At 35.6% G+C, this 27,856-nt stretch overlaps 2 protein-coding genes across 3 annotated transcripts; one reads left to right on the forward strand and one right to left on the reverse strand.

Moving 5' to 3' along the window:
- The first annotated feature begins 10,553 nt into the window (after positions 1 to 10,553).
- Positions 10,554 to 11,263, forward strand: LOC122298540. The gene has a single exon (XM_043108330.1). The coding sequence runs from the start codon at positions 10,712 to 10,714 to the stop codon at positions 10,931 to 10,933; it is 222 nt and encodes a 73-aa protein (XP_042964264.1). The 5' UTR covers positions 10,554 to 10,711; the 3' UTR covers positions 10,934 to 11,263.
- A 12,260-nt stretch (positions 11,264 to 23,523) lies between these two features.
- LOC122298485 (glutamine synthetase nodule isozyme-like) lies at positions 23,524 to 27,195 on the reverse strand. 2 transcript variants are annotated; one of them, XM_043108247.1, is made up of 12 exons: positions 27,005 to 27,195; positions 26,502 to 26,541; positions 26,279 to 26,382; positions 26,109 to 26,157; positions 25,843 to 25,949; positions 25,621 to 25,708; positions 24,963 to 25,091; positions 24,765 to 24,839; positions 24,595 to 24,648; positions 24,467 to 24,504; positions 24,146 to 24,305; positions 23,524 to 23,911 (listed from the first exon to the last, which is right to left on the reverse strand). In XM_043108247.1, exons 1-12 carry the CDS (start codon positions 27,076 to 27,078, stop codon positions 23,759 to 23,761), a joined length of 1,071 nt encoding a protein of 356 aa, XP_042964181.1. In that variant the 5' UTR covers positions 27,079 to 27,195; the 3' UTR covers positions 23,524 to 23,758. The 2 variants fall into 2 exon arrangements, with proteins under 2 accessions (XP_042964181.1, XP_042964182.1); XM_043108248.1 differs by lacking the exon at positions 27,005 to 27,195 and adding an exon at positions 26,777 to 26,799.
- Positions 27,196 to 27,856: the final 661 nt, after the last annotated feature.

Genomic DNA, 27,856 nt, shown 5'->3' on the forward strand with positions numbered 1-27,856 from the left:
CCCGTTGATCCAGAATGTTGCAAGATTATTGACGATTTCGATCGTGCATGTGTTTCTAAATCGAAAAGTACTTTTCAATATCTAGAGTTTTCGTTTCTGTGGATTAAGAATAGATGTGGGTCACCAAATCCATCAAATCCACCTTCGGTACAGCCACCAAGTCCACCGTCTCCGGCGGAAACCCTGCCTCCTCCTCCTCCTTCATCAAGCACTCCACCTCCAGTACCTTCAAGCGACCAGACACCCTGGCAACGCTTGCAGGTTTATCCACCGGAACAGTTACCGATGCCAGATGCCACTGGTCTCTGGGGAACTTGGAGAGGCTGTGGGAAGGATCACGCCGCCGAGAGCACCACCAGTAAAGAGTGGGATTTCCCAAATAATCGCACAAGTTGTACTGTGATACGTTATATAGGCATATATTGTGACACGGGAAAGCCTTTGGACACCGTCGATGAGATTTGTTGTATGCTTAATAAAGACGTTGATGCTGTTCCAATCGGGAAGTGTATGAATGTCAAGCCCCTTATTGTTTCGCCAGGACAACATTCTCCGCCACCTCCACAGATACTGTCGGGTGTTGATCCTCTCGAACCAATGCCGGTGGCTGATGCCACTGGTCTCTGGGGACAATGGGCAGGCCGTGGAGAGGGTAATGCCGCGGAGAACTCCATCTAAAAATGTTAGGAGATCGAAATCGAATGACAAGGATAACAGCAAAACTTGATGTAGTCTCGCATGTCACGTAGGCATATCTTGTGACACGTACGGCTAAGCCTTTCGACACACTTCATGAATATTGTTGTTTGATTAAGAATGATCCTCGTACTCATGAAATTCCCGGAAAATGCATGGATGTCAAACCATACGTGATTAATTGACGAAGGATTAAGTCTTTTATTTACTTTTTTTTATTATCCATCTCTTTCTATCGATCGGTTTCTTAGAAAATTCTGAAGCATGCAAGTGCTAGCTAGTATAATTAATTGATAAGAGTTGGTTTAGGTTTCAGTATTGTCATGCCGTTTAGGTTTAAGGGTCGTGCTTTTCTAATTAATTAGTTGTTAGAGGTTTGACTTTAATAGTCTTAATTTGCTTTTGCAATTGGGCTCCATATATTATAATATAATTTGAGTATTTATCAGACATTATTGAATTCTTAATTTGCCTTTGTACTTTCCTCGTAATTGCCGTTAAATATATATATATATATATATATATATATATAATAATTCACATATAATAACAAAGGAGGATGTTATTCGGACCGATGTCCTTATACCGATAATCCAATTGATGAGTGCATTTCAAACTTTTACTCTTTTTTTTTTTTTTTAAATATTTTTTTTATAAAAAATATATAAACTCAATAATATTCCCTTACTTAATCACTAAAAATACATTAAAAAAAATAGTCAACCATTATTCGTCATCTGTCGGTTCAAACAACATTATCTTTTTAACAAATTGTCGATATGCATGCCTCAGATCATGTACATCATGCACATGACCCAAAACTCATTTGTTTATATCGAAATAAGTTTTGGGGTTTTGATATTATCGGGAAATTAGCTCGAATTGTGAATATATATATTGCTCCATTTTGCATATGGTAACTAAGGTCTCGTTTGGTTACTATGATGAGATTATGAAATGCAAAATTTGTGAATAGTAGTAAAATAATTTGGGTTAAATTTTTTTTAGAGTTTTGAGAAATGAGAGAGAAAAAATTGAATAAAAAAAATCATAAAGTTGAAAGAGGGTTAGAATATAATTTTATAATATTATTTTTGTTTTGAAATTTAGAGAAGTTGAATTATTTTTTATGTTATGTTTAGAAATTTAAAAAAGTCGTAATGATTAGATCAGAAAGCTGAAAATTTGAAAATCTAAAATTGAAAAATGTTTGTATTTAAATTGTGTTTGGATATTGAGATAAAATGAGATAGTTTCAAAGGTTTGTAAAACCAAATCAGACTTAATTGCCATTCAAGAAAAACCAATTGGTGTACTTAGAGAGATACACACTACAACATTTTGGAGCTTTTTCCAAGGTTGAGAGTGGTCGAAAAAAGCTAGGATCCACCAAAATTTTTCATGGGATGTTGGTAGCATATAATAAGTGACGAATACTATTTTGCCACTAAATTTATTTTTCGTGAGAAAAGATACATTTTTTCCACGATTTCAATTTGTGGTAAATACTAGTTTAGTTCATGGCAAAAGCTGTTTGGATTTAAGCCCTTGTGGTCCTTCAAATTTATTTACCCACTAATCATTTTGGTCGAAAATAATATAATTCCCATGATAATATTCATAGAAAATATGGTGGCATATAGTTTTTTGTGATGTATCTTATTGTGCCAAAAACATGTTTGTAATAGACTTCGTGGTGCTAATTATATCACAAAATGAATTATAGTTGTCAAACTCCATCTTTTCCCACCATATTGTATGATTGCTAATGTTCATTTTTCATGAAAGTCTACAGTTTGGTGGCAAATACATATTAGCTACTGAGCATATAGTAGTAAAAAATATTTGCCTCGAGTTACATTCATGGCAAAAGCTAAGATATTTTAAGAAAAAAAAAACAGAAAAGAAAAAGAGAGATTTAGCCAAAACTAATCATAACAAATAGTCTAATATAGGCTTAAATAAGTATATGCCAACATTAGAGATCAAAATTGACAATTATAATAATTTGAAAAGAAAATATTAGAAAAATTTACATTTGTTTTTACAAACTTATCCATTCCCAATACATTCAAGTTTTAGAAACCAATACCAAATCATGTTTTACAAACTCAAAACTGCTCCACTTAATCCCAACACTTCAAAATAATTCATCTTTATCCAACTACATTCCATGTTCAAACATCAACACAAATGAAGCCAAATTACTTCTAAAATAATGGGTGACTATCAATATATTGCTCTTTGGATCATACTTGGAGAATATGGAGGGGTGACCATCATGAAATTCAAGGAATATATCATGTAATTGTTTTGGTACATCATGAACCTGTAATAAGAACAGGGAAGGTGAAACCTTTTCTAGATGTATTATCCATACATCAATGTATTTTAATTTCAGGCATATGAAATCTAGGGAACACAAATATATAGAATACTTACGACGTGCATGGTTGGTGTGAGCATTTCGAGTTGGTTTCTTTAACTTCCTTGCTACAGAGTTCAGGCACATAAAACTATGTTACAAAAGTTTTAGAAGTTCAAGAAAAAACAAGTAAGGATATGGTTGTCAATCCTTTGACAAAGAGACAGAGGCAAAATAAACTACTGGAGCTAATTGAGAAAATGACTAGCAACAAGATCAACTACAAGCAAGGGATTGAAGCTAGGGTTACAAACTTACCCCAAAGTCCAGCAAAATCGAAAGCCTAAGCAAGCAATTATGTATCCAACCATCTACACAAAAAAATAAAACTCGTTGAAACCATGCTCGTTGAAACAAAATATCAGAGCATATGGATGAACAAAACTATCTTACTTGATAAGTTCGAAGTATGATTGGTTCACACAAAACAATGGTGGTGGTTCCATATGGATGAAGCTGCCCTTGATCAAAATATAGAAAGGATTACAAAAAAAAAAAAGTCAATGTCCTGGTACCAAGTCATAAATTCTAAGATATGTTGGAAAAGATTAACACCTGAAGGGAAAGGAAATTATGTTATAAATACAAGACAAAACAATAAATATAACATAGATTATTTACAATATTGCTAGATAGAAGCACAATATGGTGACTGACTTTTTCATGAAGCAAATGATACTAAATTAATTCCATATAATCATATTTATTATTTGAAACTGTCATTCTGCAATAACACTCATTTTTCATAGCATTTGCCTCTTTTTTTACTTAGACCCATGCATTCAGATACTCTACATGTGTAAACTGTCCAGATTTATTATTTATAAAAAAAAAATTTGGAAAAAAAAACACACACACACACACACTTTTTCATAGGTTCCTCGAACTGTACTCTGTTTCTTGTTTGAAGGCATCTTCATTTGCATGCAACACGATTTTCAGAAACTTGTTCATCACTATTCCAAACTAAATCAAAAGCTCCAACTTATTGAAACTCTATAAAACTCAAATCGATGCACTTCCTTATGAATGTTTTATTTCTCCAGTTAGAAAGCAGAAATATAACATGTAACTTGATCGATACATGACCTCACTAACTAAACTAATTCTTCCATATACTATCCTTGCATATAGATGAAGCCGTGGAGCAATTAAATAATATTTGGTTTAGAGTTCAATACTAACATGTAAAATAGATACTTACAAACTAGACCATCCATATTCTACAATATCCATGTCCACCTATATACAGATCTACATGCACACAGATATGTGTTTGAGTGGGTGTTCACCATAATTATCCTACGCTAGAAGTTTTTTAGACTACTAGAGGTAATGCTAGTAGTCTTACCTTGAACTTAGGATTCATTTCGCAGCCCAATCATTTGTGCAATTTGATGCAAGTAATCTTCAATGCCATCAAACATGAAAGTAGCAGAATGGAAGGATATCTGCTCTTCATCCAAGGAGAATGCAAGACCCATGTGAAATGAACCCCAAAAAATGATCCTTTTATATATATATATATATATATATATATATATATATATATAAATAAACCCCACAAAATGAATTACAACAGGAACTATATGCATTAAAGCATCTTAGTTCAAAATGAATGATCTAAATTGTGATTATTACTTGTAATATTGGCAATATAGCTAATACCTATGTGTAGCAGTGATGTACAACCTATAAAAAGAAATCTATCAAAGCATCAGGAAAAAAGAATATTAACCATTTGCAAGATGACCTTCCCACTTGAAATACAAAACTATCTTATAACAGTTCAACTTGAAATAAGGATTAAGTTCTACCTTAAGGACATGCATGGATCATTGATGCAAACTGACATATAATGAAGCTAGTCCTTACTCAATTTTTTGTATTTTACAAATTACAGTAACCCTTTTTCGTACACAAGTTTTACAAAAACCATCCTTTTTAAAAAACAAACAAATTACAGCAACCCTTTTTCAAAACAAACAAGTTTTACAATTTTAAGTGGAATAGCATTTAGAGTGTGGCATGCCACGTTACATATTACAGGAACCCTTTTTTAAACACAAAATTTGCACTTAAACAGGGTAAATTGCTTCCTTTATGCCCATTACAGTTTGTACAATAATGAAGTTACAAATGAAAAAGGACCCACAACTTAGAATTAGGAGACCCATGGCATGAGTCCATAGAGAAAAACTCGTTGGCAAGAGAGTCCATAGGTTTTGGAAACTGAGTTCATAGAGAAAAACTCATTGGCAAGAGAGTCCATAGGCTTCGGAAACTTACCCAAATTTTCTAGAAGTTCTTTGTTCCTCTCTTTTGGTACATTCAACCTCTCACAAATTCCTTCATTGAATTATGTAAAAAATAACCACTTCCAGCAACAATTAAAGCAAACCCAAATCAAAATAAAACTCAATTTATTTTAAATCGATCAGAGAAGAGATTGCATGAACTATCTATAAAGGAAATAAAATAAAAGTATAAAGTTTAGGTTTCATGTGGACTGGAGTATACGGGTGAAAACCTATTTGATGGGTCAAGATCTTTGGAACATCATTGAAGCAACAATCGAACAACCCAAACAAGAAGACATAGTTTCTTTTAAGGTTTGGAGCAGGGTTTGCAACAACCCAAACGACTATAAAATAAAATCGGTATATCGTTGCAGTAGGATGGAGCATAATACCCAGCTATGTTCAAAAATCCCGATTGGAATGAGGATTCTTTTTTTCCCTGCAGATCACAAAAAAACCCAACTACGTTCAAAAAAACCTAAAGATGTCGATTGAAACTAAAGTAGCCACTTCTCTTGCAAAGGGAGAGAGAGAACGAAGAGAAGAGCCAGAGAGAGAGAGAGAGAGAGAGATAGACGAACGTTAAGAGAGAGACTCACTAGCCAGGGGAGGCGACGACAGTGCGGCCGTGGGAAGGGGCAACAGTGGGCATAGCGTGAGGGAGAGAGAGAGAGACTACAAAAATGAAAGAAAAAAAGCGAGATAGGGAAGAAAAATAAAAGTCTCATTTTGAAATCGGTGAATTTTTAAGGCGCTAATACTTATTTGCAGCTAATGTTTTCATCACTAAAACAAATATGCCACGTTGCTGAGGATATAAATTAAATATTTTTTTACGATGATTTTATTTCATGGTAAAAGACAATCTAACTCATGACAATAACTATTTTTTCACTAAAAATTTATATGTTGTCCATGTTAATTAACCAGAAAATAAATTGGTCACAAAAACTATAGACGTGGTAGAAAAAAATCTTTTGTCATCAAATATTATCGACTATGATAATCTCATGGGAAAATGCCTATATTTATTCTCTCTAATAATTTTGATGGCAAAACGCCACTTTTTTCCATGATATTATGCCGCGGGAAAAAAACTCGTGGCAAAAGCCACAATACGTTGTAGTGACATTTAATTAATTTTCTATGAATTTCAACATCATATTTCGTAGATATGTCATGTAAGTTTAATTATTAGAACGGTGGCAATGATGAGCAATATTAATATTATAGAGTCATAAAGCCTAATATTACATCTTAAACCACGTAAAACGTGTCACATTAGCTAGTCCGCCAATGGCAGATGAAGAATATCATAATTGTTCTTCAAAAATTTATCTCCAAAGTAACATAGGTTTTTAAGCCAAGCTTCTCCAAAGTGTTTGGTTAACCAAAATCAAAAATCTCATCTCATTTTATCTTAACTTATCGTTACAATTTTTTCAAATTTTCATACAAAATATAATAAACAATCTAACCTTTTCAAATCCCAATACAAAATTATTATTCAAAAATTATATTATAATAATATTTTATTAATTACTATTTAAAACATCTCATCTGATCTGTGTAACCAAACGGGCAATTATATGCATGTTTGGTGTTTCTCTTAAGGAAAATAACCAATAAAAATTATTGATAAAAGTGATTGATTGAATTTTTATTTTATTTTTAATTTTTTTATTTAATTGTTAATAAAGTGAATATTAGTGAATTTGTATTTTTTTAAATTTTTATAAAAATATTTAAAACTATGTCAAAATTATTAAAATAAAAAAATAAAAAATAAAAAAGCATATTTACCCTCATCGGTTCACTTCATCGGTTGGCCATTGGTTCCCCTAGCATGACCCTTCTATTAATCTCATTTGTGTATATCCATTACCTAGGAGATCAATACCTAGAGCTCGCACGCAAACAGCTTTCTCAGAACATCGGAAATTAAACAATATCTTACGTACGGAAATGTCGAAATGGATAAACACTAAAGTGATCATGATCATCAGAAACACGAATGCTTCAAAACAAACTTGACTTCTACCTTCAGTAAGTTGTTGAGGAGGAACGGAAATCGGCCTAATATTCATTCTGAAATCTGACCAAAAAAGAGAGAAAGAAAAACTATCTAATACTAGTAGTAGTAGTAGTACTAGGTGGTTGGAAATCTTCAAACTGATCAATGAACAAGACAGTACTACAATGAAAAAAGTAGGTAAATTTAAAACCCATATACAAAAAATAAAAATCCTACTTTTTAAATTTTATTAGTGGATTTAACAATTTTTTAAATATAGTGTGTGTGACTTACATATCTAAAACTGTATATAGCATTAATACTATAATACAAATTAATTAGATCACAATTCAAAGTTAGACCACAGTGTACCCGCTTGCACTGTCTTTAACGGTGGCTTACTTTCAAAATGTCTCTAATTAAGATGGTAACTTCTTTGTGCGGCTTGGGTAGAGACTAAAAAAATTGTCTGAAAATCATTTTTTTTCCTTTTTTTCATCACTTTTGCACCGTGTTTGTTATATTGGGGTATTTGTTGGGGAACCCCCACTCTCTCAACATGTATCATCTTTTATTTTAATGAAGTGTGCTTGGTTAGAGAAAAAAGAAAAAAAGATCATGAGCTTAATCAGTACTTTTGTGGTTGGGGCTGACCTAACGCATTAAGTATGCTTATGAATTCAAATCAGCTTGCTTAATGGGTTCGTAAAGAAAAGTACAAATGTGGTTACTTGATCATGATCAGTTCATAATTGATATATCAATAATACTCATATTAATATTAATATACATTAATCTATGTCAGTTTATTAAACATTTTAAATGCAGACACAAACGTGATGAACCAACAAAAACGCTAAAATACAAAAAAATTGGCTTGGCCGTCAAGACCTTTGTAGTGTCTTATTAATGTTGTTCACATGTATCTGTCCTTGTCTCCTCTTTTCCTCTTTTTCATTTTTTTTTTTAAATAATGAGATAACAAGAAAAAATTATTAAATATTTTGAGAATATGAATGAAATGTCGATTGAATCAAAAGATGACATGCTATTAAAATTATTTACATAAACACTATTTTTAATGATATTTCATCTTATAAAAATTAAGAGTACCACATATTTGTAATTCAAAATTATCTAATAATTACTTAATAACCAATAGCACCGTTTTGGAGCTTATGGCCAGAGCATTGGATGATTATCCACATGCTCAATAAAGATCAAATGATTAGTTATCAGATAATGGTTTTGGTTTATAATCTAATTACAGATTACATTAAACCACGTCAATTTATAAAAATTTTATATAGACCACAAGCTGAGATTCACAACATGTTACTCATGCGATCGACTTCGAACATTGATCACGACATGCATGCTCATGGTGATCATTGGGATATTACATATTCACATGGCTTTATCAGGTTTGTGCGTTAGAACCAGTTGAATATTTTCCTAATAGAAGGAAAAATAAAGAGCCAAGCATGTTCATGTGAAGTGAAAATATTACGGCTGAGGATTGTCAAATTCGTTAATGCTGATATGATTATTTTCGTAGTGTGCGCGTCAAAACCTGCTAGTTTTGTTGAATATAATGTCAAATTAGTAGTTAGTGTTCTCTTCACATCTTTTTGTTGAATATAATTTCTTTTCATGAATTCAGTCGGCAGCAAAAGTCAAATCATGCATTTTTTATAGGATATTATTGTAACTGTGTGCAAGTTTCGTAGACTCTTTTTAAAAAATAATAAATTTAAAAAATCTCAAATTTATTTATTTTCTCTCATGGGAATGCTCGAACTTTCTCATAAATGATAGTTGTGATAGTTGATCCTAGAAAGAGTTATTAGTTGTCACAAGATGGTCGTCATGGCGGTTGATCAAGAGATGATCAACTCTGCTTTTGACAATTACCCTTCAAGGAAGCAAATTTTGATTTTTTGTAAGGTTTGAAACATTCAAATATAGACCAATGTGAATGTGGCATTTGTGGGACTAGAAATTTTCAATAGCTATGCCCACTTTTGGGTTTATCCATTTCAATGGGAATCTTGAGGTTGATGGATAAATGAGAATAGATGACCAAATTTTGTAACCAAAGAAATAAATAAAACAGGGAAGAGGAAGAATAAGAAGAACAATTTGGAACAAACTTAACTACCTCAACTACCCACCTCATTAATCATGCTGCTGTTGGTTGTGAGCCAAATGCCACGCGTCAAGCAAGCAACGTAAGCACTGTGGATTGGAACAAGGACGAAGATTCGAAGATATTATCTCTACTTTTGACTGTTTCGAGTTCTTCATGGGTATGGTTCTTATCTGGTTTAAAACCCTGCACATAGTAAAGATTAGTCTTGAAAAACGAGGGCTTGACTTGATAAAGACCCTTTGGCCATCTCCACCGTAAATGAATTTTTCAAGAAATCAACTGCTTAATAATGATTAATTATTTATAAATATGAGTAATACTATTTTTCATCTTAAATCTTGCCATTTCTAATTAATTACACATGGCGATCTCGAATTTCGGGGGATTTATTCTATCAAACCATGATTAGGATAAAAAATACAAGATTCAGTCCATTTTTTTTTTTCGCCCCGCAGGATCAGTTCTTGGTAATCCTCGTGGCCAAGAAGCTTCCAAAATTTGACTTTGAAGATGTTCATTACGTGCAGTGTTCACATTTCAAAAACCAAAAATTCCTAAGATATCATAAAGAAAATCATCCCATCAACTGCAAAGATCATTCATTCCCAAAAACAGATTGATTTCAGCTAATTATATTTAAGATTTTGGATTAGCTTCAAAGCAAAGACATGTGAACAGGGCAAATCATCCTTTTTTTTGGGCCTTTTGGACTATTGCTTGATCGATGGGGATGATCTCTACCATATCAGACGGCAAGCAAGAGTACAGGAACATGATTATCCATGATCTCTGCAATGTTCTTATCACATACAATTATTTCTAAATATTTCATGAACAAAGTCCAATACAGTCATCTCAAGTAGATCCAAAGGTGGTTCTTTCCTACCAAACTTCGCTTTCCTGCCCCCCTACGTCTTAACGCTGAATCATCCCCTCTCTCTCTCGCTCTCTCTCTCTTCCCCTTCTATATATATTGGCGCACACGGCTATTGTTCTTATTGGTTATTATTAGTTTTAGCAGTTGCAGAGACAGAGATATAGGTCGATAGGACTAGATAGAAATATAGAGGAGACAGCACTAAAATATCCCAGAGTTTTGCAGAGTTTCTCTTAGCCCGGAGAGGATGGAGAACGCGAAGAACAACAACAGCAGCAGCCATAACAAGACGAGCGAAAAGAGAGTTGGGATCGAGCAGAAGGGTTTTCCGGTGCATAGTCAAGTCCGAAAGATTAAGCAGGAATCCGAGAAAATCATAGACTGGTCACCGGAACAGCCAGAGATGAGACTGGTGCTCCGGGAGATCCAACGGCGGCTTTCTCGTTCGCCCTTGGGATTATCTTGCTGACCCTTTTTGGGTGATTACTCTTTAGGATGTTGAATTTTGGTGCTGAAAAGTGAAGATGGGTTGTCTTTATGCCATCTCTGTAAACAGAGACACAGGGTTTCTCTGTTTCCTCTGTTCTTTTTCTCCCCTGTTTTCTCTCTCTCTTTTTTTTTTTTTCCTTTTTATTTTTCTTTTTCTTTTTTCCATTGTATATACCTTTTTCGATATACATGATATGGTAGCTTTTGTAATATAAACGGACTAATCTTGAGGATGATGGATTTTACTGTCCTAGCTATTGATTTCCCCTGATTTTACAGATCATGTGGGATGGAAAATTCACTTCGGCAATTCTCTCTCTCTCTCTCTCTCTCTCTCTCTCTCTCTCTCTCTAAATTTTCCTATTTTCTTTTGGCTGGGAATATGGAACAAATTCACCAGGTTTTGATGATTAAGATAGTAATCGAATGCTTCGGTAAAAAAATACTGCCAATTCACAAGATTATGATTATTAAGATGGTAACCAATTAATATTGCTTTGATTCTGATATTGCTGAACTAAAGTTGGGTTCTAACATAAATTATAAAGAAAAATAATTGATATGAGATCTGAACTATCTGCAGCAGCAGCAGAAGCAGAAGCCTAAGCTCCTTGCTAATTTGCTGCTACTTTTCTCTTAACCAAGAAGAAAAGAAAGGATGTCTTGTAATTGTCCCACACTCTGTTTTCTGCATGTTTTGAAACTGATCGTTCATCCTCTTTTCGTTTGTCTTTAAGCTTCTTTCAAAGGATCCGAATATTCGAGAACGAGGACTTCAGGTTAAAACTTTCTCGTCCTCTTTGTTTATTATACCATTTGATCATATGGGTTTAGTTTCAATATTTCAAACAGTAATTAATAGGGTAATGTATCTTAAAAGATTTTTTCTAATGAATAGTTATAGAGTTTTGTATTCTCGTGCCAATCATGATTTGGTAGAGTGAAAGAGAATAGGATTTGGGTTCCGTCTGGACGTTAAAAATTATTAATCTTAATTCTTAAATTTAAAATTTTTATTCTATTATTATTATTTTTTAAATTTTCATATAAAATATAATAAATAATTTAATTTTTTCTTAATTTTTTCAAATTTTAAAATAATAATATTATCTTAAAATTTAAAATTTTCACCTTAAAATTATCACTTACCAAGCCGAAACCCGGATCAACCTATTCACCTCTGAAATACACCCACATTTTTTTTTAAAATCTTTTAAAACAAAGCAAGGGTGAAACTGTTCTTTTCTTTACCAAAAACAAAGGTTTGACAATGGTCCCCACCAGCCATTGGATCCTGCTCTCCCCAGCACTGTACATGACAAAACTCGCTTACAAATCAAATAAGAAATGAAAAACCCGTCTCGAATCATGTTGAGAAGCCTTTGTACCTCTATGGCTCTATAGGGGAATACTATGCTGACCCAAAGATTCCTTCGAGGTGCCATTGGCGTCATCTTTGACAAAGAAATCTGCGGTCTGATTCATTTCCCATGAAAACAACACCACCAAACTGTTGTTACATTCAAACAAAAAGGGTAAAAAGCTTGATGCAAAGTTTGTAACCCATCTTGGATACTATTGTTACAGTTTACAGTGGATGCCACGCGGAGTGAGATATTCTGCAACAGAGAATAGACCTTTCAGCACCCAAAGCTTGTCGAGAATTGTTGGGCGGGAGACTCTTAATACTTCAAATCAGCATATATATATATAACAATAAATACACTTCTGATATGTGGATTCCACTACAAAATGGTCATTGTGACATAGTTCTTTCCTTTTTGTATCCTCTTTTCCTTTGATAATAGTTTTCTAATCTCAAGCTCTTCTGAATGGTCTCAGCTTATGGAAGAAATTGAATATGGATATGGTAGATAGCCGGGGTACCCAAACTCGCTTTCGGGTTCATATCCCCTTAATTAGTAGTGATTGGGCTGAAGTCAGGGGTTGGGATTCAAGAGAAATAAAATACCAGTGTCTAGTTTTGATATAACCATCTCACATTGTTCAGAGAGCCCAAGCATATAGCAAATGGGGTGAAACTGAAGAGTTTCTGTGCCATTCGTCACTGCCACAAGAGGCTAGAGATCTTTTAGCAATGGATCGAACAGGTATTCCAGTGTTGCAACTTCGTTAAAACTCATGGGAAACTCTCTCTCTCTCTCTCTCTCTCTCTCTCTCTCTCTCTCTCTAAATATGTTCTTGGTTATTTTATTGAACAAAGGTACACGGAATGCTGGGAACACCAAAGCAGTGTTAAGGAAATCAAAATGGCAGATCAAATGCACATGATTGAAGCCACTACAGAACAATTATCATTCAAGTCTCCAGGATATTAGCACCACGATATCAGAATATTAATTTCTTGTAACGGATAGTAGTTTAATGTTGATTTATTACCTTGTATAAATTAAGTTACCTTGTATAGTTTATCTACAACTTCAGTATGTATACTTGTAAAGAACATGAAATGAAATATAAAAACTTTTTCTCTCTATACCCAGCTCTTTCATGGTATTCAAGCCCCACGGGCTTACACCTATTGTTATGGCCAATTCTAGTTCTACTCCCACAACGTTTTCCTTTCCCAACATCACATGGTTTGTATCAAATTATGCAGCTCAAATTACTTGTTATGGCTGTTATAGTTCCTTCCAGTCTTAAGGAGTCAATATTTTTTGGGTATTGTTGATGGCACTGAGCCATCCCCTCCACACACCCACCTGATTCCCAAACTCTAAATCCAGATTACATCATCTCGAGCAAGAAAGATCAGTATCTACTAAGTTGGATTAATGCCACGCTTACTGAAGTTGTACTTTCAACTATGTATGGTCTTAACACTTCCAAGCAAGTGTGGCAATCTTTAGCAGCCAGATTTTCATTGCAATCTCGTTCACAAGTTGCACATCTCAAAAGGCAATTACAGAATTTTTGCCAATACTCCAACTCCTACCAATAATTTCTATCCTTAGCCAAGGCACTGGCAGATCAGTTAGCAGCAATGGGGAAACCAGTTAATTATGAAGACCTCATCTCATATATCACTAGTGGACTATAAGCCCCTCATATACCTATTGCGACTCTGGTCTGTCCAAAAATCACACAAGACGATAGAAAGATAATATTTAAGTGGTTCGGCAACTTGCTTTCGTCCACTGAAGCGGAAACTCAATATTTTCAATATGTTTGTACAAAATTACAAACACTCATAAACAACTCTCTATCTCTCGAAATGGCCCTTTGTTTTGAGTTTCCCCAGAACTTATATTTCGCCCACAGTCCTGCTTTGATCTCTCATCGCAATGAGGATGATTTTAATGTTCAGCAAATGACCTCCTTTTATAGGAGGAGTCATGGGAGACAAACTCCCACACTTATTGACCAAGAGGGAGGCTTCTTTCGGTGCACAAATATTGGTCAATATTTGCTGCTAGAAACTTACTGTGGGTGGCTTGGCTGGCTGCATACTCAAGTGACCTTTCAAACTTGGTGGGTTTCCAACAATCACCTCCTCCACCCAAGTGTGCTATACTAGGATGGTACAAACGGTTGCATCCTTCAAATGATTGCACTCCTTCATTGGAATGCTTATTAGCCATGAGAGATTTCCACTACCAAATGCATCTGTAGGTACGTCTTCAAATGGATATCCAAATGCCTCTCCAAATGTATTTTCAGATGCATCAGCATCGTCTACATCCAAGGAGCTTGCAAGAGATTTTCTTCATAGGAGATTTACAAGTGCTTTATTGCACAATCTCAACTCTCTATGATTCTTTTTTCGCTCGAGTCCATGAGTCCACACTCATGTACACCTTGAGCAAACTAAGCTTCGCTCGATCCACAACCGAGCGAATAATCTACCTGGTGCTTTTATAGCTTTCAAAACCAAGCTCCATAATCCTACAATCACACCAATCTCCAACTTGGAGACTGGTTCTCAGCATGCTAGCCTTTATCTTCAGCATGATCCCTTATCATCTTTATAATTTTACAGCTCATGTCTTCAACTTAGAAGACTAACTAAAGTGATGCATAACTTTAGTTCAGCCCTTAATCAACACATCTATATAGTGCAACGCATCTCCCACTGCACTGAGAATCAATGGTCTCGCACGGACCTTGACACATATCAGAGAACTTGTTGCTGAGGTTTCCATCTCTAACCTGGGCGACTGACTCCTCATCCTGCTGCTAACATATCCTGTCTTCAGTCGATGTGCTCATCTTGTGTGCAGTCTCTACTAACTTCGACTTGCACAATCTTCATTCTTGCAAGATTTTCCTCCATACTGTAGTTTACTACCTTCATTCAGCAGGATATAGTTTAAGGTAGTAACCATCATGGAGGTCTGATCGTCTTGGCAGTCATGCAATCATCAACTTTAGGTGTAGATATCCCTGGAACATCTGACGTTTTGTTCCCATTTCTCACACCTTTGCTTCATGTCGTGGTCTAGGGAGATTTCTTCAGATTTAGATGAGGAAAAGTAAAGCTAACTTTCTTTTACTTCCTCATCTAATTCACACGACTATTACCACGAGCCAAAACCAATGAATCATTTGTGACCTTCCACGCCCTTTTGAGAAAACACTACTAAATGACTGCTGTCTCCAAGCTGTCTTTAACAGCATTGTGCATTGCAAGAAATACGACGTAATGTATTTCTTCAGTCACCATATTCACAACATCATTCTCAGTTTTCTCCTGATTTTAGTAGTCTCTTGTGGCCTGTCTTGCCATAATTTTTAGCGAGTTATCCGTTGTCCAGATCTTGACTTGCCTCTGCCCTTACTATCAACATTCAGGACCAACAACTCGAGATCTTGCTAGAATATCTTCTGCGCACCTCATCATCTAGGATAAGATCTCTTACATTAAGAAACTTCAACTTCGTTTTCTTTGCAGAATTACTCTTCTACCTTTTCTGAAATTGAACTGTTTCTTCATCTGTACTTTGTTATTTGCAACTGACTTTTTAAAGAAAGCCATAATGAGATCCATTGCAGTTCTCCTCTTAATAACATTATGCTCCATGAGTTGTATGACTGCCAAAACCTGCTGATATAACAAGTTAATTAGCATCGTCCAATGATCTGAAGTTTGATCCTCAAACTTCACGATCCCAACTAGCTTAAATCAAGCCCAAACGAACTGAGTCCGGCAACATTGGACTCCAACTGGCTGACATCAAACCCCAAAACTAATGAGTCTGGCACGACTCCAACTGGCTGAGATCAAGCCCAAAATAAATGAGTCCATCTTGACTCCAACTAGTTGCGATCAAGCCCCAAAAAAATGAGTCTATCACGACTCTAACTAGCTGCGATCAAGTCTACAACTTATCTGAAGTATGAACGGTCCAGATCATTAGTACCGATGCCGAATCTCAACATTCCCACCGTACGAATGAGTCTGAAATGATCCAAATAGTTTGTCAGCACTATTTGATCATCGCAAAGGAACTCCAACTGGCGTAGATCTAGCCCAAAATGATCTGTAACACGTAGAAGGTTCAGATCGAAGGTACTGATGGAAAATCTCAACATTTCCACCATACGGATGAGTCCGAAATGATCCAAATAGTTTGTCAGCACTATTAGATCATCATAATTGAACTCCAACTAGCGTAGATCTAGCCCAAAATGATCTGCAACTCATGGATGGTTTAGATCGAATGTACCGATGGCGAATCTCAATATTCCCACCATATAGATGAGTCCGGAATAATCCAAATACTTTGTCAACATTATTTGATCATCATAATTGAACTCCAACTGGCGTTGATCAAGCCCAAAATGATTTGCAACTCGTGAACGGTTCAGATCGAATATACCGATGGCGAATCTCAACATTCTCACCATACAGATGAGTCTGAAATGCTCCAAATAGTTTGTTAACACTATTTGATTATCGCAATGGAACTCCAACTAGCGTAGATCTAGCCCAAAATGATCTGCAACTCGTGGACTGTTCAGATCGAATGTACCGATAGTGAATCTCAGCATTCCCACCGTATAGATGAGTCCAGAATGATCCAAATAGTTTATTAGTACTATTTGATCAACGCAATTGAACTCCAATTGGCGTAGATCTAACCCAAAATGATCTGTAACACGTAGACGATTCAGATCGAAGGTACCGATGACAAATCTCAACATTTCCATCGTACGGATGAGTCCAGAATGATCCAAATATTTGGAAAGCACTATTTGACCATTGAAATCAGATTTCGAATGGTTTTGATCTAGCCCAACAAAGATCTGAAAAATGGACGGTCCAGATCATTTGGCATGTGAGATGCACGCGCAGCAGAATGGCGCCTGAGGCACGTGCGGCTTGTGGCCTACACGCGCCAGTGTCCTCTAGGGCGCTTGGGGGTGCGTGAGCTCGTGCCACTCTCTCGTCTTCAACCCCTGGTGCGCGTGGGGGCGCATGGACGCGTGTCCCTCACACGTCTTCTTCCTCCAGATGCGAGTGGGATGCGTGGGTGCGTGTTACCCACTCGTCTTCTTCCTCTGGTGCGATTGAAGCGCGTTTGTGCACTCTCCAACTTCTAGGGGCGTGTACGGGCTCCTCCGTCATCTGTTTTTGATGCCGTTTGTGGCAACAAATTCGTCTTAACGCGAGGAACATTATTGTGTGATGAAAAATTGATTTCGATCAACTTGATTTTTCTAGATAGTACGAAACCAAAGTTTTGATACCAATTGTTTTATCTAAAAATTACACAAGACGATAGAGAGATAATATTTAAGTGATTCGGCAACTTATCTACGTCCACTGAAGCGGAAACTCAATATTTTTAATATGTTTATACAAAATTACAAACATTCATAAACAACTCTCTATCTCTCAAAATAGCCCCCTGTTCTGGGTTTTCCCAGAACTTATATTTCGCCCACAGCCCTACCTTGATCTCTCATCGCAGTGAGGATACTTTTAATGTTCAGCAAATGACCTCCTTTTATAGGAGGAGCCATGGGGGACAAACTCCCACACTTATTGACCAAGAGGGAGGCTTCTTTCGGTGCACAAATATTGGTCAATATTTGCTGCTAGAAACTTACGGTGGGTGGCTTGGCTGGCTGCATACTCAAGTACCTTTCACACTTGGGGGGTTTCCAACAATACCTCATTTGTGATTGCCTTTAATTTTGCTACTCGGAATACCCCTACGACTTTTGAATACTTCCAATCAGAATTGTTAAACCATGAACTGCTACTGGTTGCATAGACACCCTGTATTGAAGCTGTGAGTTTTGCTCTTTACTCTCAACAACATAACAATCAATCTCTCCATCTCAAATCTGAATACTCTGGCCCATCTAAAAAGTATCAGCAATACAAGCACAAAAAGCAATCCAGTCCACATGTGAACTTTAAGTCCACCAACTCCTCTTCCACATCAAACAAGTTCCATGTCAAATATGTGGGAGAACAAATCACCAAGCTTTGGATTGTTTTCATATAATGGATCATGCTTACCAGAGTCATTATCCTCCTAAGCAACTAGCTGCAATGGTTGCAACCAAAAACTCAAATATTAAAGACCAAGCATGGTATGTTGATAGTAGGGCAAACACTCATATTACAACCAATTTGGATAATCTCTCAAATCAACAGCCATATCAAGGTCTTGAGTCAGTTGCAATTGGTAATGGTACCTCTCTACCAATTCAACATTCTGGTTATAGTATATTTTCCACTCCAGCTTCTTCATCTACATTAAATAATATTTTTTATTGTCCTAAAGTTCCTGTCAATCTTCTTAGCATCCCAAAGTTGTGTGCTGATAATAATTGTTTTTTTGAACTCATTGCATCTAATTTTTCTATAAAGGATTGCAAGACTAAGAAGCTGCTACATCACGAGCACAGTGAGGATGGATTGTACCCCATTCAATTGCAAAGGGCATTTATAAAAAATAACACAATGTTTACCTGTGTGATGAGAGTTAAAACATCGAAGTCTCTGTGGCATCACAAACTTGGACACTCATCTCAACCAATAGCTAAACATGTTCTTAAGCATTTTAACTTCTAGTGTCCCAACAAATTGTATCATCCTTTGTTTGTGAATCTTGTTAGCTAGCAAAAATAAAACAATTACCTTTTAGTTGATCATCAAGAGTCAGTTTCAGTCCTTTAGAAGTCATCTATTCTGATGTTTGGTCATCTCCTATTCAATTTGTTGGAGGTTATAATTACTATATCATTTTTATTGAAGACTTTTCCAAGTATACATGGTTGTTTCCAATGTCTCGAAAATCTGAAGTTTTCTCATGTTTTGTCAAGTTTAAGTGCTTTGTTGAAAACCAGCTCAACACACTTATCAAATCTTTTAAAACTGATAGAGGTGATGAGTTCACCTCACATCAGTTCAAGCACTTCTTATACATGTATGGAATACTTCATCAAATATCTTGTCCTCACACACCTCAACAAAATGGGATTTCTGAAAGAAAACATAGGTACATAACTAAAATTGGGCTAGCTTTCTTAGCACATTCAAGTCTTGCACAAAAATATTGGGTTGATGCATTCTTGACAATAGTATTCCTCATAAATAGATTACCTTGACAACAATATTCCCCATAAACAGATTGCATACTCCTCTCCTCAATCTTGAATCACCCTACACCACTTTTTTCCATAAGACACCAAACTATTAACAACTTAAAGTCTTTGGTTGTTGTTGCTACCTTTTACTCAAGCCCTACAATTCTCACAAACTCAGCTTCACTAGTAAGAGATGCATTTTCTTGGACTACAGTTTGAATCATAGAGGCTATAGGTGTCTGGATCCACAAAGCACTATGATTTATATCTCTCGTCATGTTATTTTTTATGAATGCACTTTCACAGCCCGTGATCAGGTACAGTTTTCAATCCCTCCAACCCATACTTCCCCTGTTGTTTTACTAGGACCAACATTACCATCTTCTTTATCTCACCAATTTCAAGCATCACCTACTTCCCCTTCAATCAACATCAGTACTTCACCCATACTGTCCCCTTCTTCTATTATTGACTTACATGACAATGCCTCAACTCATTCTCATCAACCATTGATAACAGTTGCTCCTTCTCTACCTCATCACCCCATGACCATTAGATCTCGAGCTGGTGTTTCTTGTCCTAAACAATACCCAGATTACCAACTGTTTTATAGCACCGAGCACCCTTACGTTTCACTCAATACCTCTGCTTTACCTATTAAACCTAATACATTTGCTCAAATTGGAAAATCTATTGAATGGACAGCTACCATGACATCAGAATTTGAAGCCTTACAAGCTAATCAAATCTGGGAACTTTGTCCCAGGCCTTCACATAAAAATGCCATATATTGCAAGTAGATTTACAAGTTGAAACTTAAAGCAGATGGTACCATAAATAGAGACAAGGCCAGATTGGTGACAAAGGGGTTTGAACAACAAATTGGCATTGATTTTACTAAGACGTTTAGTCATGTGGTGAAGCCAACAACAATAAGAACTATGCTTGCCTTAGCAGTTTCTTACAACTAACCACTTCATCAACTGGATATATCAAATGTAATTTTGCATGGCCACTTGAATGAGAAAGTATTTATGGAATAGCCTGCTAGATTCATTGATAAATCATAGCCTCATCATGTATGTTGACTCAAGAAGGCCATCTATGGCCTGAAACAAGCTCCTCGAGCTTGGTTCACAAGGTTGTCACAAGCTCTTCTCAATCTTGGGTTTGAGGAATCTGAAGTTGATTACTCTCTTTTCACATATTACACAGACTCCATTAGTGTTTTTGTTCTGGTTTATGTGGACAATCTTATAATTACAGGCTCAAGTGATCCATTTATTTAGACACTCATTACCTAACTGAGTTGAGATTTTGCAATTGAAAACCTCAACACCTTACATTACTTCTTGGGAATTCACATTCACAATGACTCAAAAGGCCTTCATCTCTATCAATCAAAATACACAGTTGATCTACTTCATTGAGCTAAGATGCTAGGGGCAAAACCTTACTCTAATCCACTAGCCTTAGGTTTCAAATTGTCAAAATACAGTAGAGAGCCTCTCACAAATGGTACTGAATACAAACATCCAGTTGGAGCACTACAGTGTTGTACCATTACTAGACTTGACATAGCTTTCCCAATAAATCAACTCTGTCAATTCATGCATTCCCCAACAACTGAACATTTCATAGCACTCAAAAATGTATTTAGATATTTGAAGGCTACACCTCACTATAGACTTTAGTACACACCAAGCTCACTTCATCGCAATGCATACTGTGATTTAGATTGAGCAAGTTCCATTGATGACAGAAGATCCACAACAGGCTTTGCTGTGTACTTGGGTTCCTCATTGATCTCTTAGAGTGCAAAGAAACAGGTAGTGGTATCTCACTCTAACACCGAAGCAAAGTACAAGTCAATGGCATTGGCTATTGCTGAAATGTTTTGGATCCACATGCTTCTCAAGGACCTTCATGCTCCTCTTCTTTCCACTCTAGTGCTATGGCGTGACAACTTGGGTGCATTAGCTCTAGTTTCAAATCCCATTTTTTATGTTATGACTAAACATATAGAAATTGATTATCATTTCATAAGGGATAAGATTCAAAACAATGAAATTGCAACAAAGCAAATTTCTACTACAAAGCAAGTTGCTGACATTTTTACAAAATGTCTCACTATAGCTTGATTTTCCTTGTTACGTGACAAGCTAATGGTTCAGGATTCACCCATTAGCTTGCGGGGAAGGAAATCAAAATGACAGATCAAATGCACATGACTAAAGCCACTGCAGATCAATTATCATTTAAGTCCCAGGATATTAGCACCACCATATCAGCATATTGATCTCTTGTAACGGATGGTAGTTTAAAGTTGATTTATTACCTCGTATAGATTAAGTTATCCTGTATGGTTTATCTACAGTTTCAGTATATATACATGTAAGAACATGAAATAAAATATGACAATTTTCTCTCTAAACTAGTTCTTTCAACAGTTGGACTAAAACAGGGACCACCATAGAGCTATTTCTGAACCTTAAATGCCTCAATCCAACAAGAATCATTTGCTGTTAGAAATGAAACCTGTGTACACAGTTTCGCCTTGTTGGATCAAACATACAGTTTTGATAAGTAGATCGTAGTCTTATAGACCTCATTGAATCGCCAAGAGAGGCAAGAATCGAAGTTTTTTTTGTTTATCAGACACATCCTTCTAAAAGCTGGTGTATTTAAGCAACTAAATGCAAAATCTGGCTGATAAATAAATATTGCAATACTCCCAAGTCAAGGGCTTGAAAGGATGTCAGAGCCTAACATGCATCAGTAGAACAACAAATGAAAGAAGTAAAAGATTTCTTGGGATGACACGTCTATGCAGCATGTTGATGCCGTCATGGTGGAAGGAAATGATGATGTTTCCGGCCAATATGTTTTAGTGGGTGGATGCGTGACTCAGTCCGGCAGAAATTGTCCATTCAGAAAGAGAGAGAGAGAGAGAGAGAGAGAAGGTGGTGCCATCATTATCCAAAAAGATACGTAGGTTGAATGATGGAAGATTCATGGTCCAGGACAAAGATAACGTGGCTCTGTTTGCCATAACAAACAAAGTTGCTTTCAACACCTCTCATAAAATCAAAGTTTCACATATTATATACGTAATGAGCCATGAAAAAATTTCACCAAATTTGATATTTTAAATTTGAAAAGTTATTTTTATAAAATTTCTATAACATTTCTCATATTTTATTTTATAGTGAATCATCACAGCTTTTTCATAACTTTTAGTTAAAAAATTATTTTCTAACTTCGTTTTTCTCATTCTACCAAAAAAATATCCTTCTACAGTCGCAAAAATAAAGACTAAATTAAATAACACATGCAATTAATATTAAATTTATGTATTACAAATAATAATATTTTATCTTTATTAAAATTTTATAAAAATAAATTTATAAACTTAAGTGACTTTATCTATGAAATGTAAAACTCTTTTTATTGTAAAATGAAAAATTTTACTCATCATTCTCACATTACATATCCCACATAATTTTTTTATTTTTTTTTATTTTTTTTCTATTATCAAATATGTGGCTTATGGATAAAAATTTTAAAAAATAAAAAATAAATGAAATGTACAGGAATGATGAGTAGCAAAACTCTTGTGAAATAAAAAATGATAATTGCAGTGACAAGTGCAGTACAATCACTTAAAAAAAAAGTGAATAAATACGAGATTCACATAAAAAGAAATTAATTTTTTAATAATAAACTTCACTCTTTTTCAAAACGACTATATAACGCTTACACACTCTATAATTATGTGTAATTTTACTCCTAGTGAAATAGGTCCAATGTCTCACATCAAGCCACTAAGTTCACTTTTATAATATCTTCATGTAACCTAGTAGTTCTAAATGCTAAGCGTCAAGCATCAACTGGCTATCACATAGGATGGCTTTCTTCCTCGCGATCTACGTTTAAGGCTTCAAATCTTAATTATATAGAACAAGCATGGAGTAGGATACATGCATCGCATAAGACACCAAAACATATGGACAGTTTCAGTTCCATGTTATTCACATAAGAAAACAAAGATACCAAAAAGAAACAATGGCCAATAACTATTAGGCTAATACGTTAAGATTCCAATTATTATTTGCCCATTTATGTATTATTCTTGTCCAAACACAGGCAAGAAGTAGAGGCAAATACTTAATGGAACAAAAGAGGGCACAACTTGGTAATGCTGGACCTTTTAAACAAGGGAATGGTTTGAATACTGTTCTCATGGATGCCAGAGGATGGTGGTCTCTGCAATCATGGAGGTCACCACATATGGATCCATGTTAGAAGCAGGCCTCCTGTCCTCGAAATAACCTTTCCCATTTCTCTCTGTCTCTCTACCAACTCTAACGGAGGCTCCTCGGTTTGCCACTCCCTGTCCATAACCAGATGCAAAAGGATTCAGCATTCTGTTAAATTATGAAATAAAGCACTCTAAAAGATAACAGCTTCTTGTTTAATTCCAAACAGACTGAGAATGAGAATGAGGGTGCATGAATCACAAATCATCACTCTGGTTGGGCAATCCTCACATCACATGCCACCCCAGAAACTCATACTTCTTTTCTAACTATTATGTTAGATATAACATGGAGGTGGAACTTTTTACCCATAAGAAGTTTTTGATGTCTGCTGTTTCATGCTTTCCGGTGAGACGGCGGTCGTTGCCCTCCCCATAAGCTGCAATGTGCTCTTTGTGCTTCAATCCGAGCTTTTCAATAGCTTTTTTTATGACTTCGTACCCTCCATCAGTTCTCATGGACTTGGTGCTGAATTCACCACAAGTCAAACAAGGAGAGGTATCACAATTACATGCACAACTTCAAGCGAATTAACATTTACTACAAACCATATTATTACACAACTCCATCAGGCCATTGGGAACCATATTAACAACAAATATTTATTAATGATAGATCTCGTACTTTACCTATAATTAGTGTGCGCACCAGCCCCATTCCAGTCGCCCTGGTGATAATGATTTGTCAAAGTTAATACACAAAACAATTTTTACAGACCAAAGTAATTCCCGCAATGAGAGACCGGTGACAATCTAACCTCAATAGGTTTGGGATCAAAGGTAAGTGTTACTCCAGCTATCTCTGTAATCCTCTGGCATTACAGAAAACGCGTCTTGAGGAACATTGTTTTTTCCATGAAGTTTGAATAAAAAGCGATCACCATCATATTTTAAGATTTCAACAGTTGGGAAAACTAGATTATATTACCTCTAGAATATAACGAGCAACCCAGAGCTCATCTCCTGCAGAGATACCAGCGACTGGGCCAACTTGGAATTCCCACTACAAAATAGGTTAAGACAATAAGTGTTTGGAACTAAACCACATACAACACAAGCAGAGAAAATCGGTGAAGATCAAAACAAAGTCAAAAGAAAAACCAAACAAGAAATTAATTTCTTTTACCTGTCCCGGCATCACTTCTCCATTGACACCACTGATGTTGATGCCAGCAAAAAGACAGGCTTTGTAATGAGAATCCACAATATCACGGCCAAAGGCCTTATCAGCACCAACACCACAATAGTATGGACCCTGTAATCAAACACACACTTCCACTTACACCGTGCAAAAACAGCAAAGAGGAGACTTGTATGAACAGAGAAAACGAGCATCAAGTAGTCAACTAGAATTATCAGGGTCACTCAAATCCAGATGAAATATAGTATTAACAGCATCCTGCTCTTGTATCAAATATGATCATTCCCTAAAAAATGTGTAAATTATGCAAGGAAGAATATTATTGGTCATGTTGCTCAGAATACTAAATGCTAAAAGCGCCACATTGAAGGATACACAAGAGATGTTTTATAGAGGACGTTCCTGGCTTGAAATAAATGAAACCAGACCCTAAGGACCTGCTCAATTCCGATACTTCTGTAACCAAGTTAGGGTAAGGAGATACATAAAACACCGAGGATGACAAGCTAGAGGCCAGGATTTCGAATTTCAACAGAATTTTGGAACAGGGAAATCCAGAAAATCTGGAGACTTAATCAGGTAGTCAAACAACGGATACCATACAATCAAAAACTGTAAATTGGCAAAGAGAAATATACGTCACCTGTGGTCCAGGATAACCACCGCGAGGCCACCCCATTGGCCATTTTACATCTTTTTGCAACAAGGTGTACTCCTGCTCTATACCATACCTGTTTGTTTAAATTAAACTTGAGAGAAACTATATGCATATTCGTGGATCAATATACAACGAAAAAGATTTATAAACAAGGAAAGGATAGAACTTGTCAAAGAAATACTCGAAACCCCAAAAGCTAGAACATACCAAGGTTCTTCAGCAACAACGTCAGGATGGCTAAAAACTTTTGCAGCATTGTATCTCTTATTTGTTGAAATAGGCTCTCCGGCCGGGGTATAGGCATCACACATAACCTATGGAGTTATATTCGATAATAATTAAACAACTTAATTTTACTAGTAATGGAAAATAACAAAAAATCTGTCTGTTCAATAAGTTTAACAAAATAAGTTCACATTAATTAAGTGAAAGGGATATCATTTATTCTTAGCAATTAAGTGAAAAATACTTACAAGAATGTTATTGCCCCTCCTAAATGGATCCCTGAAAATCGCTTGGGGACTATTTTAATTCAACAAAAAAAAAAAAAACAAAAAAAAAGAATATCCATTTATCAAAAGGAATAGAGAAATAAATAATTATTTGAGAGAGAGAGAGAGAAAGAGAGAGTGGTCTATTATACTGCAAGATGACTTCACTGTCATCCCCAGGAGCTTGGCCTGTGCTAGAACCATCATAGTTCCACTTTGGAAGTTTTGCAGGATCAGTAACTGGTCCAGGAAGAGTCTGTTCCATTGAAAATAAATTATTGGAAAAAAAGAATTAACCATAAGCCATAACATAAAAAACATTATTATATAAAAACCAAAAAAAGAAAAAGAAACAAACAGAAGAAAAGAAATTACCCTGGCTTTGCTTCTAATGTCCATACCCGATCCACCGATCCTGTTCATAAATAAATAGATGGGTTCCCGGATCAATTTTAACACGAGAACAGAAAAACATAAAACAGAGATAAAAATATATTACTAAGATAATCGGTTCGACCAAGAGATCATTGTAAAAAGAAAAGAAAAAACCTAAGAGAGAGAGCTGAAAAATAATATCAATTATATGATAAGAGAGAGATGGAGAGTGAGAAACGCAGTAACGGAACGACAGATATATCACTACAGGATACCCTATCATGAAACAAAAATGCAGCAGCTAATCGAATCATGCAAGCCAGAAAAAGCTGCAAGAAAAACACAGCCATATCACAACAATGGGATGTACCCAGAAACAGAAAGACTCCAACTTTAATGAAAAACGCACTATCTATCAACGTGATTCTTCATTTACATTGAAAGAAATTTAAAAGGAACAAAAAGGTAATGAGAAAGAGACATTAAGATCTGAGAATGCTCACCATATGTACTCGGCGATCACCTTCTCAGTGGTCTCGGAGAGATTGAGGTTGACAAGATCTGAAAGCAGAGACATCTTCACAGCAAGAAACAAATGAGAAAAAGATGTTGCACCCAACAGGCGATTTTAGCGATAAAAAAGAGGAAGGCTCTATTTAAATGATCAGGCTCGGATTCTGCACGGTGCAGAGACGTTCGATAGTTGTACTTTAAGCCCTTAAGCTTTTGGCCTTATCTTGGAGGTGACAAGTGACAACGACGTCCAGGCCGAAGATGGAGGAAGTGGTTTAGTGCATGCTTGACACTCGCAGGATCTCGTATTTTCGTGAAATATTAGGAAAATAATTCGAGTCAATAATTTTATTTAATTAAGAAAATTTTAAAAAGTAAATAGAAAAAATTAAATAAAAATATTATAAAATTTAAAAATTATTTGAATACAATTTTTAATATTTTTTTATTTTAAAATTTATAAAAATTATAGTGATTTTTATGTTTTAATAATAATTAAGTGATGATTAAATAAATAATTTAAAATTTTAAAATTGAAAAGTGTTATATTTAAAAGAATTAGTATTGGATTGATCAAAAGTCTAACTAAATGTAAAACAATTCTGCTACAGCTACTCGGCATTGCGTACCTTTGAGAAAATCGGCTGACATCAGCCGATATATTTAATTAAAAAAAAAACAGATCAAACGCAGTTGAAGAAGAGAAATGAGGAGTAAATGCGCTCGAAAAAATGAAATGAAGCCCAACCATAGAGCCTTCTAGAGTTGAGAGAGAAAGTGTCGTCTGAGAGAGAGAGAGCGCCGATGGTCGTCATGGTGGGTATGAACGCCTTTAGCGACAT

The sequence above is a fragment of the Carya illinoinensis genome, chromosome 16 (assembly GCF_018687715.1).
Source record: "Carya illinoinensis cultivar Pawnee chromosome 16, C.illinoinensisPawnee_v1, whole genome shotgun sequence".
NCBI lineage: Eukaryota > Viridiplantae > Streptophyta > Magnoliopsida > Fagales > Juglandaceae > Carya > Carya illinoinensis.

Excerpts from the sequence above, each read along its gene's own strand:
- LOC122298485 (XM_043108247.1), bottom strand. The coding sequence starts at position 27,078 with ATGTCTCTGCTTTCAGATCTTGTCAACCTCAATCTCTCCGAGACCACT. Across the intron at positions 26,158-26,278 it reads GACAGTGAAGTCATCTTGCA|TCCCCAAGCGATTTTCAGGG; the intron begins GTATAATAGACC and ends GAATTAAAATAG. Across the intron at positions 25,950-26,108 it reads GGAGGGGCAATAACATTCTT|GTTATGTGTGATGCCTATAC; the intron begins GTAAGTATTTTT and ends ATAACTCCATAG.
- LOC122298540 (XM_043108330.1), top strand. The coding sequence starts at position 10,712 with ATGGAGAACGCGAAGAACAACAACAGCAGCAGCCATAACAAGACGAGC.